Raw genomic sequence first — 20708 nt, 5'->3', positions numbered from 1 at the left:
TCTGAGTTTTTACGAGTTCGGCCAAATTCGATGTTTTCTTTTCTGTCGTCGTATACAAAGCTATAAAGAAGTGTCAGGAGTGCTTTTTTTTTTGGAAAAATAAAAAGGAAAATAATAAAATAAAAAGTGACAGCTTTTTCCTATCGTTTCTATAAAAAGGTCCTTACTTTGTGGCAGTATATGCCGGCCAACCATATTATAATTCTTGGTATTGGACTGGAACTAGCTTGCGATGGAGGCTAATGCACGAGAATATCATTGAAAAGAACTTCATGTCATTTGCATTTGAAAAGATTCCCAGCATTAGCCTCAATTGCAAGCTGACTTTATATACTGACTGCTAGCAGGCCAGGTAATTATATACACAATACTGGCAGACAGCTCTCTCATTGCCAAAACAGGGCTCTTCGTGTGCGATCATGAAAGGTTTTACATCATTCCTCACTTGAAAACAAACGAAAAACGTTTCGAAAATGGCATGTTCAAAAATGGTGTTCTAAAGTAGCGTGTTATTTGATTGCAGTTATAACTAGAAGAAATAATTCCTTTACTCCTGGGATGATCCTGTTGTCTGGTTGGAGTGAATTTTGTTTGTGGTAGGCTCGTTATCTTGCGTGTCCTGGTCAGATGGAAACCGTGGTTCAGAAGATCTGGAGCAGTAAATCATTTTCTTCATCTTCCGCCTGAATTGCTGGTTCAACAGAGCATACACAAACGGGTTGACAGCAGAATTGAACAAGACCATTGTGTTAGTGACAGCGATAGTGACCGGTCCAAGGGTGTACGATGTAAAGTAGAATAAGAAGTACAAAACTTGCATGGTGCCCCAGCTGACTCCAAAAATAATACTTACAGTAACAACCATCAATGTGACACGCTTCCGTACCTTGGCTACACCCTGTAAATAAACAAAATGCAAAGTCCGTCTAACGAAATGACGTCTGTAAATGGTTAGACATTCTAGTCTTTTCAAATAAGGGCGACAAACCGTAGGGCTCGTCTCCTGCATCTTCTCTCTCATGGTTAAGTTGCGAAGCCCAGCGGCCCGAAGAGCAGAGCCCTATACCCATAGAAAATTTGGGTTATCCATGTATAAATATTATTGTCATTATTATTTTGATATTAAAAGCTCCGTTTCCTGCTTCTGTACTCGTTGTAGGAAGAAAATGAATATTTCACATGGCAAATGTTTTTTTCCATGGTTGTTTCTATACATTAAGGTTTCTTATTATATGTCTACAATAGTATGCGCGCTCTGATTGGCTGCTGAACGGGCATTATTTTCTTGTAATGACCGGGCATTATGAAACTTTTTCTCGGCTCGACGGTTTTTTGAGTTGTGAGTAAAAGCTACTAGCAAGGGGGCAAAAAACAACAAAATATAACTATCTTTTCAATAACTGAAAGAAAAATATAAGCATACCGATACTTCTTTTAATAGTATGAGCGACGAAGAGAGCCACAGAGAGCGAGTTTTACCTCCAGTATTTTTTCCCTTGATTATACTTTTTTTTGAATAGTGCTTAAAGGCCATATAATAAATAACTTATTAACCTCGTCCGTTCGGCCATTACAGGGGAATCTCAGACCTCGACCTTGATGTATTGACCTCGCTGTCGCTCGGTCAATACATCACGGCCTCGGTCTGAGATTCCCCTGTAATGACCTCACTCTCGGTTAATAAGTAGTATTTCTTTTTTTATACTTACTTTTTGTTGGTGGTTGAGTTGGTTGTCGTCACTCCGTTTTAACCACAACGTGTAAACGACTCTTGAGTACAGCACAACCATCAGTGTCAATGGAAGAAATACCAGAACATCAACCACCAAATGGTAAGCTTTGACCATCCACGGCTCAGGCCACGAATCAACACAAAATCCTCCTTTGACTTTCATGACCAAAAATATCGGGATAAGGAATGTTACTGAAAAGATCCAAATACCAGGAATGATCACCTGAAATAAAAAAGCGTAGAACTAGTGAAAAAATCGGGAGGCGCGGTTAGTTAGTGACTAGTACGCTAGGCTCCACTCGATCTGGAGACCAGCGCCCTGGACATCCTGTTAATAAATCGAATTTCATGAACTTCAATCCATTTCAATCCTTGGTACATTGATGTACTTTATTTTTCATTTCTGTGTGTGTACATACTCTTTTCTTTTTTTGTTCTCTGTCTGTGTGTGTGTGTGAATGGAAATCGTGTCCGGTTTTTTATACTCTGTAACTTTATTGCAATATTTTTTTCCGCTTGGCCCAGTTACTTAGTTCGATTAGCCTTAGCTATTTCTAAGTGGCTGTGCTCTTTTTTATTGTTAATTATTACTCTTGCATGTATTTACTTAATGTAAAACTCTTCTGGGCACGAAATAAATGATTGTTGTTGTTGTTGAAGTCTTGCGCTCTATCTCGAAACTACTGCCTCTGTTTAGCTTTGTAGAATCTTTTTATCCAGCCTTGCTGTACATTTGGTGGCATTTGGCGATATAACATGGATATAGGCTGAGTGATTTTTTTTGGCAGGACTGTTTACCTTTCACTCGAACATTCTAGCCTTACCAGTTATCAAACGTGCCAGTGACTCACCTTCAGTTTACGAGTGGTAAGTTTTCCTTTGTTGCAAAAAGGATAAACAACTGCATAATATCGTTCAATAGCGATCGCAGCAAGAGTAGGAATTGAGGAGAATGCTCCAATCCATGCAATTGATCCACCGGTCAGCAACTTGCATATGATGGCGCCAGATACTCCCTCTGGATGACTTAAATTGACGCTCATAACAATTTTTGGTGTGATAAATGTCGCATACAGGATATCTGCTATGGCCAGATTGACAAGTAAATAATTCATGGGAGTCCTGTGAAGTTAAGAAATTCGCGATAAATTTGTGATAGTCTCTTGCTCATAGTGGCCCTGTACATAATAACGATTAGAAAATTTCTGTCTACCTAAACTTATAGATCCAATCAAATATAATTAGTCTCTTTTGTTTATACACTTGATTTCTGTTCGATCGCTCGAAACAAACAACAGATTGAAAGATTAAAAAATCCTCTCGATCGGGTGCCGGCAAGCAAGCAAGCAAGCAAGCAAGCATGCAATTTCTAGGGTGGCATGTAACAGTTTTTCAACTAATGAATTTGTGGTGCTCTTAAATGTACTAAAAGTTAAAAATCTACTTTAAACAATAATCTTAAAATCTAAGCTACAATGTTAATCCAAAAACTGCATGTTTCTAAAATATTTCAATCTAAAAATAATTGTCTGAAAAAGGAGTTGATATCTTATCCTTGGGCTGACATAATTTAAAATGTTTGTTCAAAGCATTCTGGGATGACGCATTTTATAAGCGATGACGTCATTACTTACACGTCATCGCTTAAAAAGTAGACAGGAAGTCTCGACGTACCTCATATCCCGATTTCTTCTTATGGTGGCACAAACTAAACAGTTCCCCACGATATCTACAATGACGAGTATGGAGAGAACCGTTGTTATGGCAACAGCTGCGGCTGATTCGGACATGATGGTCGAGTTTCAATGTTAGTTGGATGGAACCTGGATAAAAGAAGCACAAATTATAATATTGCGTCCGATTTTCACAATAATAACCTTTTTTGGTGAAGGCGATTAAATACAATCATAAATCAACATTCTCAAACACAGCAATAATTCATCAAGTTAAAATAAAGAAAATTATAACCGTGAAAGAGGTTTGGATACCCGGTCTTAATTAGCATAGATTTTTACGATTTCATTTCTCCGTTTACTCCCTAGGTTTTGTTTTGATTGAGAAGATATATCAAACTCTCAAGACAGTGTTTCATCGGCTATCCAAACACCTCGAATTTCGTCAAAAATACTCCGCTGCGCGTCGAATTTTAAACTCTCTTCTCGATGTTTGGATATCCCAATGAAACACTGCTTCTCTTGTTTGATATATATTACTTCACATATATATAGCAGGTAATTCGGGCATAATAGACAGTTTTAATGTTATTAGCGATGTCGAGGGATGAGACCTAAGTGAAGTCAAAACAACGATCGGCGTAAGGCTTTGATAATTGCTTGCCGCTAACTGATGGATAAGTGACAATAGATAATACAGTGAAAACCAACTGTAAGGCTGGTCCGGATCTTACGCACCGTTTACATAGACGCGGTTATTAATCAACACGGTTTCATGACCTCGAAACTGCATCGAAAACGACACGGTTTCGAAGTGTTTACACGAAACATATCCTACCGTTTTCCAAGTGTTTTCGAACGTGATTGTATAAAGCAAGCGCTGCACTCTGTGCAAGGTTCGTCATGTTTACTCTTCGCGATCCAGTCAATTTGTGGCAAAACACTTGACTGTTTTCAAATCGATGCGGTTTTGCCGTTTACACGGCCAATGAAACCGTATCGTTTTGAAAACGCTCCACTTTTGAGAGCGTTTTCAAAACGATCCGGTTTCAGTTGTGTCTCGATCGGCGCCGTAAAAACGAAAGGCGTAACCGCATCGAAAGCGATGCGGTTACAAATAAAACCGCGTCCGTATAAACAGTACCTAAAATAAGGTGTAATTATTACCTGCAGCCGAAATTTCGTTTTCTAGCGGATCCGTTTACTCCACTGGCGAATTTGCAGTCTTCTTATTCAGACGCTATCTACTTCGAGAGGGATTTTATTCTGATTTCAATGGGTATTTTAACGAAATATTGACTGATTCAACAGCGACCAATAAACCAGTGAGGCCACTTTGTCGTTTTTAACTATTTATTCATACATGATATATTACACAGGCCCGATGTTACCACTGAAAAGAAAACGACTGATATTATTGGGCTTTATTTATCATTAGTTAAGGAAAATGTATAAATGTATAAATTTTGTATGTATACATTTTCTAAAACTTAACATAGCTCTGAAGCCGCTAGGGAGAACTTTTTTAACTTTGCAAAAAGTTTTATCTTAACATGCTGATCATTATTCAATAATAAAACGTGGGGGTCACCGGATTTGTTTTTGGGAATAAGCACTTAAAGATAAAAATAAGGGTGTTTTTGCAGCTTATATCGCTGCTATGATTACCAATGACGTCATTTGTCACAATTTGTTTATCAATGATTGGGCATTTGTTTGATACTATTTTTGTAGTGATAACTGATAAATATTTGTAGCAGTGACCCATCAAAGTATGAGAGCTGGAGAGTACTGAAAACTATTTTGAGCCTTCTAAAGCAAATATCTGATCGCGGCTTGACGACACAAACACGTCTTTTCCACTCTCCATTCTTACCTTAGCTGCATAAAAAACAGTTAGTTTGAAATCCAAGTAGCAGAGCTTGGCTTGAAGTTTTCCGCCACAAACATATTCTGAAGGTCACTGACACTTTACAGACGTACGTACTTTAGAAACGTGGTGGATCAGGAATAATATTGGAATTAAGGATTGTTTTGTTTTTTTGAACTGTAGGAAATATCTCGTTTTTGGAGTTTTCAGGATTTTTTAATTTGTATGCGCTTTCACGAGTTCCAAATTCGATGTTTTCTTCTCTATCCTCGTATACAAGGCTATAAATGAATGAATGAATGAACTTTATTTAAAATTATAAAATTAACAATCGTTATCAGCCTTAATTAAAATTTAAAATTTAAATCATATCATTATATCATATATTTACATTCAATACAGTACTATTCTCAGTACCGGAAATAAAACAAGAATATTTCCATAACAATAGATATCCCACAATCCTTAGCGTTGTATATATTACCGCCTTTCTTTGTATTGTGTACATTTGTCAAACAACATCTCAGAGTAAAGACAGCGATATTTTGGCTCCGTTGTGCACGCGTCATTGCCTCCGCCGCTTATTCAGCACTCATACATTTGCGTCTAACCGAAGTTCGAAGAGAAAAGCTTTTGCAGAATGTGCCAGACTTTCCAGCCGCTGATTAATGCTCCACCCATAGAAAATCCTGGCGCTGCACACGTTGCTCCATTTCTTGAGGTAATTTGTCTTGCTTTCTTGAGTTGTTGTTCAGTCATTCGTTCCAGTTTTGTATTTCATGCATGGTTTTACATGTGCATTGAGATAGGCTTGGTGCTTGTGAGACAAGTGCGTGAGTGGTTCGGCCACCGCACAAGAGTTATGAAAATGGAAGAATATGTGCGTGAGTGGCTCGGCCACCGCACAAGAGTTATGAAAATGGAAGAATATGTGCGTGAGTGGCTCGGCCACCGCACAAGAGTTATGAAAATGGAAGAATATGTGCGTGAGTGGCTCGGCCACCGCACAAGAGTTATGAAAATGGAAGAATATGTGTGTGAGTGGTTCAGCCACCGCACAAGAGTTATGAAAATGGAAGAATATGTGCGTGAGTGGCTCGGCCACCGCACAAGAGTTATGAAAATGGAAGAATATGTGTGTGAGTGGTTCAGCCACCGCACAAGAGTAATGAAAATGGAAGAATATGTGCGTTAGTAACTCGGCCACCGCACTGGAAATGACAAAATATGCGCGTGAGTGGTACTTCAGTTTTTAAAATGGAAGAATATCTGTGTGGACGGCTTTTACCGCACTACTGTTTTGTAAATGGAAGGATATATGCGTGAGGGATTTTGTAACTAGCATAATGTATTATATGCTCTTGGGCGAAAGTTTTTTTCGCAAAGTCCTTTCAAATGTTTGATATGTGTATTAGTCGGTTCTTTCTGCCGCCAATGTTGAATGGTAATTTTGGTCGCTTCAATATTTAGATACACGTATGGCGTTGTTTTTAAAAGTCAACGTTTTTCTTTGCGTTTTCCGCTCCGGCGGTGTATTCTTAATTTGTAGCACCTCGAATTAGAAGCCTTTTGTGCCTTTTAGCCATTTGGGGCTGTACTTTGAATATATTTGCACGTTTGTCAATTGCGACTGGATGTTTTTGTTTTTCTTTCTTTACATGGCTAGGCTAATTTGGGCGTTGAAGCGTTTTATAAAAACTTTAAAAAATTTAAAGGGAAAAGTAAGACCAATTCCGTGGGTCTAGCTTTACAGGCCGCAATGATCTCGCGTTGCAGCAACAGTTTTGCGCTTTTCGGGCTACTTTGTTTTTTGTCTCTCTTTCTATTTGTCGTTTTTTATTTTGGTACCAGTTTAGGTTGAATGTGGCTTGAAACAGGGGTAAAACTCTCCTCCCAGTTTATCTGGGTCAGGCTGTCATTCCTCCTTTTCTGGTGGCCATAGTATCCGTGGTTTCTTCTTTCCTTCTTTACTTTTTTCTTTTTTTTTTTCGGTGTGTTTCATTTCCTCCCATTTATTTTTTCTATTGTAGAGGAAGCGAAGGATGCTACCTCGTAGTTTGCTCATGTATTTTTGATCCGACACCATGCTTTCAAGTTTTGCATTCCAGGGTCTCCTATTGGGTAACCATGGATATGTGGCTACTTAATGGAGGAATGACAGCTCCCTGTTGCTCAGGATATTGGTGCTTTTTATTAACAGTGCGAAAGCATTAGGCGTTTTACTCCAGCCTTTCCACGTTAACGTTTTTCTTTGGAGAATGGGAGAATAGACTGGATTTAGGCCGGTCTTCTTTGGAGTTATGACTGTTTAGCGGTCAAGCTGGTGGATTTGGGGACCATTTTCACCCTTCCATATCTCATTGTTATATTCATGTGTATTGTAGGTAGTGAGAATATTGTACTATTCTCAGTACCGGAAATAAAACAAGAATATTTCCATAACAATAGATATCCCACAATCCTTAGCGTTGTATATATTACCGCCTTTCTTTGTATTGTGTACATTTGTCAAACAACATCTCAGAGTAAAGACAGCGACCCACCCACCCACGCCCCTGGCCATGACGCGGTGCACTACCTTCAATGCATGTGAGTATAACGCTGTCCACTCCTGTGGACAGGGACCATTTTCACCCTTCCATATCTCATTGTTATATTCATGTGTATTGTAGGTAGTGAGAATATTGTACTATACAAAGAACAAAACAATACACAAACAATACACAAACAGAAAGAGCAATACACAATCTATATAAAGAGCTATAAAGAGGTTTTAAAATTTATGTAAGTGTCAGGAGTGCTATTTTTGACAAAAAAACAACAACATTCATTCCATGACAGCTTTTTCCTGTACTGTGCTACTATAAAAAAGGTCCTTACTTTGTGGCAGCATTTGCCGACCATATACGTATTCACGGTATTGGACTGGAACTACAGCTTGCAATAGAAGCTAATGTAGGATAATATCATCAAAAAGAGCTTCATGTCATTTGTATTTGAAACAATTCCCCGCATAAGCCTCCATTGCAAGCTGATTTATACTGACTACTCGCAGGCCAGGCAATTATACACAAAATACTGGCAGACAGCTCTTTCATTGCCAAAACAGGGCTTTTTGTGTGCGATAAGATTTCCCAGTGGGTTTAGCGGCGGAAGGGGCCGGTGGTGTGACATTGGCAACAGAGAGGTCCAGGGGGGCTTCTGGAGGACCTGGAGTAGACAGGATATCCTCTGATATTGGGGGAAGGTCCTGATCTTCTGTAGGACTTGGAGTGAGCACGACATCCTTTGGTATCGGAGACGGGGGTGGTTTTGAGCTGCCAGCTGAGAATGCGCTGTAGGAACTGGGTAAGAATAAAAGCTGTAGACCGTTTACCCACTGGCAGAGAGAGAAGCAGGAACAGTGGGTGTTCTTGGCATAGGAACAAAGGGATCGGGTTCGTTATCAGAGTTAGATGGGGGTGGTTTCGGGCAGGCTACGAATAGGTCCCTGGGACTGAGCTAGGACGGTTGAGGTTACAGTGTAACAGTCGCACATGGGAATTGTATAGACCTTGCTACGAAAGTGTGAGCTTTTTTACCTCTTGGAGCCGACAGGAAAGGCCTTCGTCTACCCCGATCACGAGATACTTGTTACGAGCTTATAGTTTCGCTTGCGGGAGAAGTTGTGACTGAGAATAACCTGGCGGTCGACTATCGGTAGCTAGCTGCGCACCAGTTACCTGATCGCATTGCGTCCCCAACTCGATAGCTGAGAGGCCATCACGGCGGCTGCGAGAGTTCATATTGGCCATTGCTAAGGAAAGCATAATTTGAGGGACCGGACCTCCCTCAGGGGATAAGTAGAGGAGCTCTATGCCGAGCTTCTCGGTGGCTCGTTCAATCTCTGGATTCTTGTTAGGGTTCTTGGTCCTACCCACTACTATGGTAATCTCCCATAAGAGAGAAGTACTTTGTCTCTGAGAAAAGGCGGAGAAGCCAGGGGCAGGATCCACACTGACAGTCACTCCATTGTCGTAAAGGGAGCGGAGATGAGAGCATAACACATTGATGGCATTGCGGAAGGAAGGAAGTCAGAATGTATGAAGACTTTGTTTCCCTTATGGTTAGCTGGCGGTAACGTTTGGTGATATCGGCTGCAAAGGATATTGATACACCAGTGATTGGAGGAGTATCAGCACTGGACTGCGGGTGGACCGAGGTTTTAAGGGACAGTCTTCTGAGATTGACAGCTGTGACAGGAGGAAAACACAGCGTCGATTGCTTCGTCGAGGTCCAAAGCAACGAAGTACCTGCTGAAAACGCGCTTGGTTTAGTACTTGGAGGGATGAGTAAACCGGATGCGGAGGGCTGCCAGGAATCCGTCATGAACTGAGCAAAGGACAGCTATGCGTTCTAGATGGGGCTGGAAAAGAGAGTGATCTGTTACAACAAGAAGTCCGTCAGAAGCGATATGGCGGTAGCGATTGACATAGGCGATTTTTGTTGCCTTCTTAGAAGGTCTGGTACCTTGAATGAGATGAGAATGGGACCAATGGGAATTTTGGCGTCTTTTAGAGTCCTTATTTTTGACAGTTGCACAGCTTGTGTTGTATTTATCATTCTTTGAAGTTTGTTGCCAGTCCCACGTAAGATTCTTAAATGTTTCAGTTATTCTCGTTGCTTGGTAGACCACGCTAGTTTGGAGGCATTGAACTTCAAGACAACATTCAAAGTTTTTTCTGCAGTCGCATGCGATTATTGAGTTGGGGTCGGTGTGACATTTAAAAGGGTGTTTTTGTTTTTCTTATTGTTTTTGAAAATACCTTTTCAAATAAAATAGAAAGTACTAAAAAATGTCAATTTTACAATTCTATCAGCAAGAAATATAATTTATGTCCAAACAATTGGACAACCATAAGACGTCAAAAAATCCAAAATGGTGGCGCACGGAAAATGTTAATTGTCCGAAAATGGTTTTCGATTTTTTTTAAAATTATTTTATTATTTAATGTTATTTCTCCTTTGAACGGTAAAAATTGGGCATTATTTTAAACAATTCAACATCACCTTGTCGTGAGGGTAGATGTTCATTTAATAAATATAATACAGCATCAAAATAGGATTCAATTTCACAATTGAAAACAATGTAACACTGATTGACAGATATTCAGTAGCAACATTTAGATCACAAAGGCAAGTGTGTATTGTTGTTACGACTGTTTTCTTATTGAATACATATTGATGGCTACGGACAACCTTTTATCGCTAAAACAAAAAGTCTTAAGCCGCCTAATACTAAAAACAATAACGATAACGATAATAATAACACTAGCAATAGCACCTAAAATTCTAAATTATTTACAACAGTTTCCTTAAAACTACCTAAAATGTATTAAACTTCAACTATTTACAAACTTCTATATACAATTAAAAACTAATTAAAGGCAAAGCAAAGGTTACAATTCCTCCCCCATCCCCCTAAACCAACTGATAGATCCTTTTTACTTGGCATCTCTTTCATTATTTCAGTTAAAGATGCATTTGCTTCGAGAGGCCTAAGATTGCAGGCTTCGCCTTTTTTATCAAACCTGATACGCCATTTTTTCTTAAAAGAGTGTCCTGGTGTAATACCGTCTTGTAAAACATGAAAGGATTTACAACATGAAAGGATTTACATCATTCCTAACTTGAAAAAAAAAAAACAACAACAAAGAAAACAAAATAAAAACGTGCTCGAAAATGGCATGTTCTAACGACTGGTGTTATTCCCTAAAGTAAGCAATAAGCTTGTTATTGACCTTTTTAGCTTCGCTTGTTTGTTGTCCTCTTTCAGACCACATGATGTTACCCTTGGGAATAGTTTCTTTCCAATTCAAACAAATTCACGTGGAAATGAATAAATAATAATCCAGACAGACAAAAGAACAACTCTCTGGAGAGAATCACGTGATTTGAAATGGGTGATTTACATACGTAGCTTAAAAGGTTTATACTACAGTTGGAACTATAAGAAATAATCCTACGGCTTTCCACTAGTTGCTCGAGATTTCCCTAAAAAGTTGCCCGTAATTTCTCAAAAAATTGCTCAAAAGTTGCTCCAAAAATCCAAATAAGTTGCTTTTGATAATGAAGGGGCTTCAAAAATTCCAATACGCTGCTTCTAATCAATAAAATTTCTCTAAATATATGCTAATTTCCCTTTGAGGGTAATATTTCTAAGCAGCGGTTACGTATTTTTTAGCAGCAAAAGAAGTATCTAAATAACATATTAAGGGGAAAAATTTGTTAAATAACAAAATCGTGAAGATATCGATGACGTCAATGTTTTACTGTAGAATGAGCCAAAGGTTGAAACATCTTTGATGTTCCTCGATAATCTTCGGAAACATTCATATTGCCTTTGAACAACACTCGGATAATCTTCGGATATCTTCGGTCTGGAAAAAAAAGTTGATCGAAGGGGAGAAAAGTTGCTCGAAACATGAAAAGTTGCCAAAAAGTTGCCGAGCAACTTGTGGAAAGCCCTAAATAATCCCTTTACTCCTGTGATGTTCCTGTTGCCTGGATGGAGTGAGTGGTGTTTGTGGTACGGTCGGTATCTTGCGTGTCTTGGTCAGATTGAACCCTGGGTGCAGATGACTTGGTGCAGTATATCATTCTCTTCATCTTTCTCCTGAATTGCTGGTTCAACAGAGCATACACAAACGGGTTGACAGCAGAATTGAACAAGACCATTGTGTTAGTGACGGCGATAGTGACCGGTCCAAGGGTGTACGATGTAAAGTAGAATAAGAAGTACAAAACTTGCATCGTGCCCCAGCTGACTCCAAATATGATACTGACAGTAACAACCATCAATGTGACACGCTTCCGTACCTTGGCTACACCCTGTAAATAAAAAAAATGCAAAGTCCGTCTAACGAAATGACGTCTGTAAATGGTAAGACATTCCAGTCTTTTCAAACCCGCTTAAGGGCGACAAACCGTAGGGCTCGTCTCCTGCATCTTCTCTCTCATCCCCGGTTAAGTTGCGAAGCCCAGCAGCCCGAAGAGCAGAGCCCTATACCCATAGAAAATTTGGGTTATCCATGTATAAATATTATTGTCATTATTATTTTGATATTGAAAGCTCCGTTTCCTGCTTCTGTACTCGTTGTAGGAAGAAAATGAATATTTCACGTGGCAAATGTTTTTTTCCATGGTTGTTTCTATACATTAAGGTTTCTCCCCCCCCCGCCACTTTTTTTATACTTACTTTTTGTTGGTGGTTGAGATGGTTGTCGTCACTCCGTTTCAACCACAACGTGTAAACGACTCTTGAGTACAGCACAACCATCAGTGTCAATGGAAGAAATACCAGAACATCAACCACCAAATGGTAAGCTTTGACCATCCACGGCTCAGGCCACGAATCAACGCAAAATCCTCCTTTGACTTTCATGACCAAAAATATCGGGATAAGGAATGTTACTGAAAAGATCCAAATACCAGGAATGATCACCTGAAAAAAAAGCGTAAAACTAGTGACAAAAATCGGGAGGCGCGGTTAGTTAGTGACTAGTACGCTAGGCTCCACTCGATCTGGAGACCAGCGCCCTGGACATCCTGTTAATAAATCGAATTTCATGAACTTCAATCCTTCTTCCCCCCCCCCCCCCCCCTTTTTTTTTTTTTCCTCCCTTTTTTTCCTTTTTTTCCTTTCCTTTTGTGCCCCCCCTTTTTTCTACTCCTCAATAAATCATTTCAATCCTTGAAATCTTGCGCTCTATCTCGAAACTACTGCCTCTGGTTTAGCTTTGTAGAATCTTTTTATCCAGGTTTGCTGTACATTTGGTGGCATTTGGCGATATAACATGGATATAAGCTGAGTGATTTTATTTTGGCAGGACTGTTTACCTTTCACTCGATCATTCTAGCCTTACCAGTTATCAAACGTGCCAGTGACTCACCTTCAGTTTACGAGTGGTAAGTTTTCCTTTGTTGCAAAAAGGATAAACAACTGCATAATATCGCTCGATAGCGATTGCAGCAAGAGTAGGAATTGAGGAGAATGCTCCAATCCATGCAAGCGATCCACCCGTCAGTAACTTGCATATGATGGCACCAGATACTCCCTCTGGATGACTTAAATTGACGCTCATAACAATTTTTGGTGTGATAAATGTCGCATACAGGATATCTGCTATGGCCAGGTTGACAAGTAAATAATTCATGGGAGTCCTGTGAAGGTAAGGAATTCGTGATAAATTTGTGATAGTCTCTTGCTCATAGTGGCCCTGTACATAATAACAATTAGAAAATTTCTGTCTACCTAAACTAATAGATCCCATCAAATATAATTAGTCTCTTTTGTTTATACACTTGATTTCTGTTCGATCGCGCGAAACAAACAACAGATTGAAAGATTAAAAATACCTCTCGATCGGGTGCCGGCAAGCAAGCAAGCAAGCAAGCAAGCAATTTCTAGGGTGACATGTAACAGTTTTTCAACTAATAAATTTGTGGTGCTTTTAAATGTACTAAAAGTTAAAAATCTACTGTAAACAATAATCTTATTTAAAATCTAGTAAAACCTAATTAAAAATCGAAATGTAAGTTAAAAATTTAAAATCTAAGCTACAATGTTAATCCAAAAACTGCATGTTTCTAAAATATCTCAATCTAAAGATTATTATCTGAAAAAGGAGTTAAAATATTATCCTTGGGCTGACATAATTTAAAATGTTTGTTCAAAGCATTCTGGGATGACGCATTTTATAAGCGATGACGTCATCACTTACACGTCATCGCTCAAAAAGTAGACAGGAAGTCTCGACGTACCTCATATCCCGATTTCTTCTTATGGTGGCACAAACTAAACAGTTCCCCACGATATCTACAATGACGAGTATGGCGAGAACCGTTGTTATGGCAACAGCTGCGGCTGATTCGGACATGATGGTCGAGTTTCAATGTTAGTTGGATGGAACCTGGATAAAAGAAGCACAAATTATAATATTGCGTGCGATTTTTACAATAATAACCTTTTTTGGTGAAGGCGATTAGATAAATCATAAATCAACATTCTCAAACACAGCAATAATTCATCAAGTTAAAATAAAGAAAATTATAACCGTGAAAGAGGTTTGGATACCCGGTCTTAATTAGCATAGATTTTTACGATTTCATTTCTCCGTTTACTCCCTAGGTTTTGTTTTGATTGAGAAGATATATCAAACTCCCAAGACAGTGTTTCATCGGCTATCCAAACACCTCGAATTTCGTCAAAAATACTCCGCTGCGCGTCGAATTTTAAACTCTCTTCTCGATGTTTGGATATCCCGATGAAACACTGCTTCTCTTGTTTGATATATATTACTTCACATATATATAGCAGGTAATTCGGGCATAATAGATAGTTTTAATGTTATTAGTGGTGTCGAGGGATGAGACCTAAGTGAAGTCAAAACAACGATCGGCGTAAGGCTTTGATAATTGCTTGCCGCTAACTGATGGGTAAGTGACAATAGATAATACAGTGAAAACCAACTGTAAGGCTGGTCCGGATCTTACGCACCGTTTACATAGACGCGGTTATTAATCAACACGGTTTCATGACCTCGAAACTGCATCGAAAACGACACGGTTTCGAAGTGTTTACACGAAACATATCCTACCGTTTTTCAAGTGTTTTCGAACGTGATTGTATAAAGCAAGCGCTGCACTCTGTGCAAGGTTCGTCATGTTTACTCTTCGCGATCCAGTCAATTTGTGGCAAAACACTTGACTGTTTTCAAATCGATGCGGTTTTGCCGTTTACACGGCCAATGAAACCGTATCGTTTTGAAAACGCTCCACTTTTGAGAGCGTTTTCAAAACGATCCGGTTTCAGTTGTGTCTCGATCGGCGCCGTAAAAACGAAAGGCGTAACCGCATCGAAAGCGATGCGGTTACAAATAAAACCGCGTCCGTATAAACAGTGCCTAAAATAAGGTGTAATTATTACCTGCAGCCGAAATTTCGTTTTCTAGCGGATCCGTTTACTCCACTGGCGAATTTGCAGTCTTCCTATTAAGACGCTATCTACTTCGAGAGGGATTTTATTCTGATTTCAATGAGTATTTTAACGAAATATTGACTGATTCAACAGCGACCAATAAACCAGTGAGGCCACTTTGTCGTTTTTAACTATTTATTCATACATGATATATTACACAGGCCCGATGTTACCACTGAAAAGAAAACGACTGATATTATTGGGCTTTATTTATCATTAGTTAAGGAAAATGTATAAATGTATAAATTTTGTATGTATACATTTTCTAAAACTTAACATAGCTCTGAAGCCGCTAGGGAGAACTTTTTTAACTTTGCAAAAAGTTTTATCTTAACATGCTGATCATTATTCAATAATAAAACGTGGGGGTCACCGGATTTGTTTTTGGGAATAAGCACTTAAAGATAAAAATAAGGGTGTTTTTGCAGATTATATCGCTGCTATGATTACCAATGACGTCATTTGTCACAATTTGTTTATCAATGATTGGGCATTTGTTTGATACTATTTTTGTAGTGATAACTGATAAATATTTGTAGCAGTGACCCATCAAAGTATGAGAGCTGGAAAGTACTGAAAACTATTTTGAGCCTTCTTAAGCAAATATCTGATTACGGCTTGACGACACAAACACGTCTTTTCCATTCTTCATTCTTACCTTAGCTGCATAAAAATCAGTTAGTTCTTCGCCTTGTTTTCCTTCAAGGCGTTTGAAATCCAAGTAGCAGAGCTTGGCTTGAAGTTTTCCGCCACAAACATATTCTGAAGGTCACTGACACTTTACAGACGTACGTACTTTAGAAACGTGGCGGATCAGGAATAATATTGGAATTGAGGATTGCTTTATTTTTTTGAACTGTAGGAAATATCTCGTTTTTGGAGTTTTCAGGATTTTTTAATTTGTATGCGTTTTCACGAATTCCAAATTCGATGTTTTCTTCTCTATCCTCGTATACAAGGCTATAAATGAATGAATGAATGAACTTTATTTAAAATTATAAAATTAACAATCGTTATCAGCCTTAATTAAAATTTAAAATTTAAATCATATCATTATATCATATATTTGCATTCAATACAGTACTATTCTCAGTACCGGAAATAAAACAAGAATATTTCCATAACAATAGATATCCCACAATCCTTAACGTTGTATATATTACCGCCTTTCTTTGTATTGTGTACATTTGTCAAACAACATCTCAGAGTAAAGACAGCGATATTTTGGCTCCGTTGTGCACGCGTCATATTGCCGCCGCCGCTTATTCAGCACTCATACATGTGCGTCTAACCGAAGTTCGAAGAGAAAAGCTTTTGCAGAATGTGCCAGACTTTCCAGCCGCTGATTAATGCTCCACCCATAGAAAATCCTGGCGCTGCACACGTTGCTCCATTTCTTGAGGTAATTTGTCTTGCTTTCTTGAGTTGTTGTTCAGTCATTCGTTCCGGTTTTGTATTTCATGCATGGTTTTACATGTACATTGAGATAGGCTTGGTGCTTGTGAGACAAGTGCGTGAGTGGTTCGGCCACCGCACAAGAGTTATGAAAATGGAAGAATATGTGCGTGAGTGGTTCGGCCACCGCACAAGAGTTATGAAAATGGAAGAATATGTGTGTGAGTGGTTCAGCCACCGCACAAGAGTTATGAAAATGGAAGAATATGTGCGTGAGTGGCTCGACCACCGCACAAGAGTTATGAAAATGGAAGAATATGTGTGTGAGTGGTTCAGCCACCGCACAAGAGTAATGAAAATGGAAGAATATGTGCGTTAGTAACTCGGCCACCGCACTGGAAATGACAAAATATGCGCGTGAGTGGTACTTCAGTTTTTAAAATGGAAGAATATCTGTGTGGACGGCTTTTACCGCACTACTGTTTTGTAAATGGAAGGATATATGCGTGAGGGATTTTGTAACTAGCATAATGTATTATATGCTCTTGGGCGAAAGTTTTTTTCGCAAAGTCCTTTCAAATGTTTGATATGTGTATTAGTCGGTTCTTTCTGCCGCCAATGTTGAATGGTAATTTTGGTCGCTTCAATATTTAGATACACGTATGGCGTTGTTTTTAAAAGTCAACGTTTTTCTTTGCGTTTTCCGCTCCGGCGGTGTATTCTTAATTTGTAGCACCTCGAATTAGAAGCCTTTTGTGCCTTTTAGCCATTTGGGGCTGTACTTTGAATATATTTGCACGTTTGTCAATGGCGACTGGATGTTTTTGTTTTTCTTTCTTTACATGGCTAGGCTAATTTGGGCGTTGAAGCGTTTTATAAAAACTTTAAAAAATTTAAAGGGAAAAGTAAGACCAATTCCGTGGGTCTAGCTTTACAGGCCGTAATGATCTCGCGTTGCAGCAACAGTTTTGCGCTTTTCGGGCTACTTTGTTTTTTGTCTCTCTTTCTATTTGTCGTTTTTTATTTTGGTACCAGTTTAGGTTGAATGTGGCTTGAAACAGGGGTAAAACTCTCCTCCCAGTTTATCTGGGTCAGGCTGTCATTCCTCCTTTTCTGGTGGCCATAGTATCCGTGGTTTCTTCTTTCCTTCTTTACTTTTTTCTTTTTTTTTTCGGTGTGTTTCATTTCCTCCCATTTATTTTTTCTATTGTAGAGGAAGCGAAGGATGCTACCTCGTAGTTTGCTCATGTATTTTTGATCCGACACCATGCTTTCAAGTTTTGCATTCCAGGGTCTCCTATTGAGTAACCATGGATATGTGGCTACTTAATGGAGGAATGACAGCTCCCTGTTGCTCAGGATATTGGTGCTTTTTATTAACAGTGCGAAAGCATTAGGCGTTTTACTCCAGCCTTTCCACGTTAACCTTTTTCTTTGAAGAATGGGAGAATAGACTGGATTTAGGCCGGTCTTCTTTGGAGTTATGACTGTTTAGCGGTCAAGCTGGTGGATTTGAGGACCATTCTCACCCTTCCATATCTCATTGTTATATTCATGTGTATTGTAGGTAGTGAGAATATTGTACTATTCTCAGTACCGGAAATAAAACAAGAATATTTCCATAACAATAGATATCCCACAATCCTTAGCGTTGTATATATTACCGCCTTTCTTTGTATTGTGTACATTTGTCAAACAACATCTCAGAGTAAAGACAGCGACACACCCACCCACGCCCCTGGCCATGACGCGGTGCACTACCTTCAATGCATGTGAGTATAACGCTGTCCACTCCTGTGGACAGGGACCATTTTCACCCTTCCATCACCTTCACCTGTCCCCTGGCGCCACCCTTCCATATCTCATTGTTATATTCATGTGTATCTCATTGTTATATTCATGTGTATATTGTACTATACAAAGAACAAAACAATACACAAACAATACACAAACAGAAAGAGCAATACACAATCTATATAAAGAGCTATAAAGAGGTTTTAAAATTTATGTAAGTGTCAGGAGTGCTATTTTTGACAAAAAAACAACAACATTCATTCCATGACAGCTTTTTCCTGTACTGTGCTACTATAAAAAAGGTCCTTACTTTGTGGCAGCATTTGCCGACCATATACGTATTCACGGTATTGGACTGGAACTACAGCTTGCAATAGAAGCTAATGTAGGATAATATCATCAAAAAGAGCTTCATGTCATTTGTATTTGAAACAATTCCCCGCATAAGCCTCTATGCAAGCTGATTTATACTGACTACTCGCAGGCCAGGCAATTATACACAAAATACTGGCAGACAGCTCTTTCATTGCCAAAACAGGGCTTTTTGTGTGCGATAAGATTTCCCAGTGGGTTTAGCGGCGGAAGGGGCCGGTGGTGTGACATTGGCAACAGAGAGGTCCAGGGGGGCTTCTGGAGGACCTGTAGTAGACAGGATATCCTCTGATATTGGGGGAAGGTCCTGATCTTCTGTAGGACTTGGAGTGAGCACGACATCCTTTGGTATCGAAGACGGGGGTGGCTTTGAGCTGCCAGCTAAGAATGCGCTGTAGGAACTGGGTAAGAATAAAAGCTGTAGACCGTTTACCCACTGGCAGAGAGAGAAGCAGGAACAGTGGGTGTTCTTGGCATAGGAACAACGGGATCGGGTTCGTTATCAGAGTTAGATGGGGGTGGTTTCGGGCAGGCCACGAATAGGTCCCTGGGACTGAGCTAGGACGGTTGAGGTTACAGTGTAACAGTCGCACATGGGAATTGTATAGACCTTGCTACGAAAGTGTGAGCTTTTTTACCTCTTGGAGCCGACAGGAAAGGCCTTCGTCTACCCCGATCACGAGATACTTGTTACGAGCTTATAGTTTCGCTTGCGGGAGAAGTTGTGACTGAGAATAACCTGGCGGTCGACTATCGGTAGCTAGCTGCGCACCAGTTACCTGATCGCATTGCGTCCCCAACTCGATAGCTGAGAGGCCATCACGGCGGCTGCGAGAGTTCATATTGGCCATTGCTAAGGAAAGCATAATTTGAGGGACCGGAGCTCCCTCAGGGGATAAGTGGAGGAGCTTTATACCGAGCTTCTCGGTGGCTCGTTCAATCTTTGTATTCTTGTTAGGGTTCTTGGTCGTACCCACTACTATGGTAATCTCCCATAAGAGAGAAGTACTTTGTCTCTGAGAAAAGGCGGAGAAGCCAGGGGCAGGATCCACACGGACAGTCACTCCATTGTCGTATAGGGAGCGGAGCTGAGAGCATAACACATTGATGGCAATGCGGAAAGAAGGCGGTCGCAGTGTACGAAGATTTTGTTTCCCTTATGGTTAGCTGACAGTAACGTTTGGTGACATCGGCTGCAAAGGATACGTCAGTGATTAAAGGAGCATAACACTGGACTGCGGGTGGACCGAGGTTTTAAGGGACCGTCTTCTGAGATTGACAGGTGTGACAGGAGGAAAACACAGCGTCGATTGCTTTGTCGAGGTCAAAAGCAAAGAAGTAACTGCTGAAAAGGCGCTTGGTTTAGCACTTGGAGGGAGCAATTCTTTTTCAAGAAAAAACGAAAAAAATAAGCTCGTTTTCCCAAAAAAAGCCGAAAAAAATGCTAGCATAATCGACAAAGGCCTAGAGGGTAGATGTTCATTTAATAAATATAATACAGCATCTAAATAGGATTCAATCTCACAATTGAAAACAATGTAACACTGATTGTCAGATATTCAGTAGCAACATTTAGATCACAAAGGCAAGTGTGTATTGTTGTTACGACTGTTTTCTTATTGAATACATATTGATGGCTACGGACAACCTTTTATCGCTAAAACAAAAAGACTTAAGCCTCCTAGTACTAAAAACAATAACGATAACGATAATAATAACACTAGCAATAGCACCTAAAACTCTAAATTATTTACAACAGTTTCCTTAAAACTACCTAAAAATGTATTAAACTTCAACTATTTACAAACTTCTTTATACAATTAAAAACTAATTAAAGGCAAAGCAAAGCAAAGG

General features: G+C 39.5%; 2 protein-coding genes across 2 annotated transcripts; both read right to left on the bottom strand.

Moving 5' to 3' along the window:
• Positions 1–540: 540 nt before the first annotated feature.
• On the bottom strand, positions 541–4661 carry LOC144630240 (pyroglutamylated RF-amide peptide receptor-like). The gene is made up of 5 exons (XM_078488573.1): positions 4573–4661; positions 3407–3555; positions 2584–2854; positions 1710–1955; positions 541–898 (listed from the first exon to the last, which is right to left on the bottom strand). The coding sequence occupies exons 2-5, from the start codon at positions 3520–3522 to the stop codon at positions 548–550; spliced, it is 984 nt and encodes a 327-aa protein (XP_078344699.1). The 5' UTR covers positions 3523–3555; positions 4573–4661; the 3' UTR covers positions 541–547.
• A 5219-nt stretch (positions 4662–9880) lies between these two features.
• On the bottom strand, positions 9881–15336 carry LOC144630239 (pyroglutamylated RF-amide peptide receptor-like). Its single transcript, XM_078488572.1, has 5 exons — positions 15243–15336; positions 14078–14226; positions 13207–13477; positions 12513–12758; positions 9881–12145 (listed from the first exon to the last, which is right to left on the bottom strand). Exons 2-5 carry the CDS (start codon positions 14191–14193, stop codon positions 11795–11797), a joined length of 984 nt encoding a protein of 327 aa, XP_078344698.1. The 5' UTR covers positions 14194–14226; positions 15243–15336; the 3' UTR covers positions 9881–11794.
• Positions 15337–20708: the final 5372 nt, after the last annotated feature.

The sequence above is a fragment of the Oculina patagonica genome, chromosome 11 (genome assembly GCF_052425735.1).
Source record: "Oculina patagonica isolate OP01 chromosome 11, crgOcupat, whole genome shotgun sequence".
Taxonomy (NCBI): Eukaryota; Metazoa; Cnidaria; class Anthozoa; order Scleractinia; family Oculinidae; genus Oculina; species Oculina patagonica.
The sequence above is the reverse complement of the archived record's forward strand: the minus strand, read 5'-3'. Positions and strand labels throughout refer to the sequence as shown.

Bases quoted from the DNA above. Each gene is read 5' to 3' on its own strand.
- LOC144630240 (XM_078488573.1), bottom strand. From the start codon at position 3,522: ATGTCCGAATCAGCCGCAGCTGTTGCCATAACAACGGTTCTCTCCATA. The intron at 2,855-3,406 runs GTACGTCGAGAC...TTAACTTCACAG, and splicing joins AGAAGAAATCGGGATATGAG to GACTCCCATGAATTATTTAC. The intron at 899-1,709 runs GTAAGTATAAAA...GTTTATTTACAG, and splicing joins AACTCAACCACCAACAAAAA to GGTGTAGCCAAGGTACGGAA.
- LOC144630239 (XM_078488572.1), bottom strand. From the start codon at position 14,193: ATGTCCGAATCAGCCGCAGCTGTTGCCATAACAACGGTTCTCGCCATA. The intron at 13,478-14,077 runs GTACGTCGAGAC...TTACCTTCACAG, and splicing joins AGAAGAAATCGGGATATGAG to GACTCCCATGAATTATTTAC. The intron at 12,759-13,206 runs GTGAGTCACTGG...CTTTTTTTTCAG, and splicing joins TTACCACTCGTAAACTGAAG to GTGATCATTCCTGGTATTTG.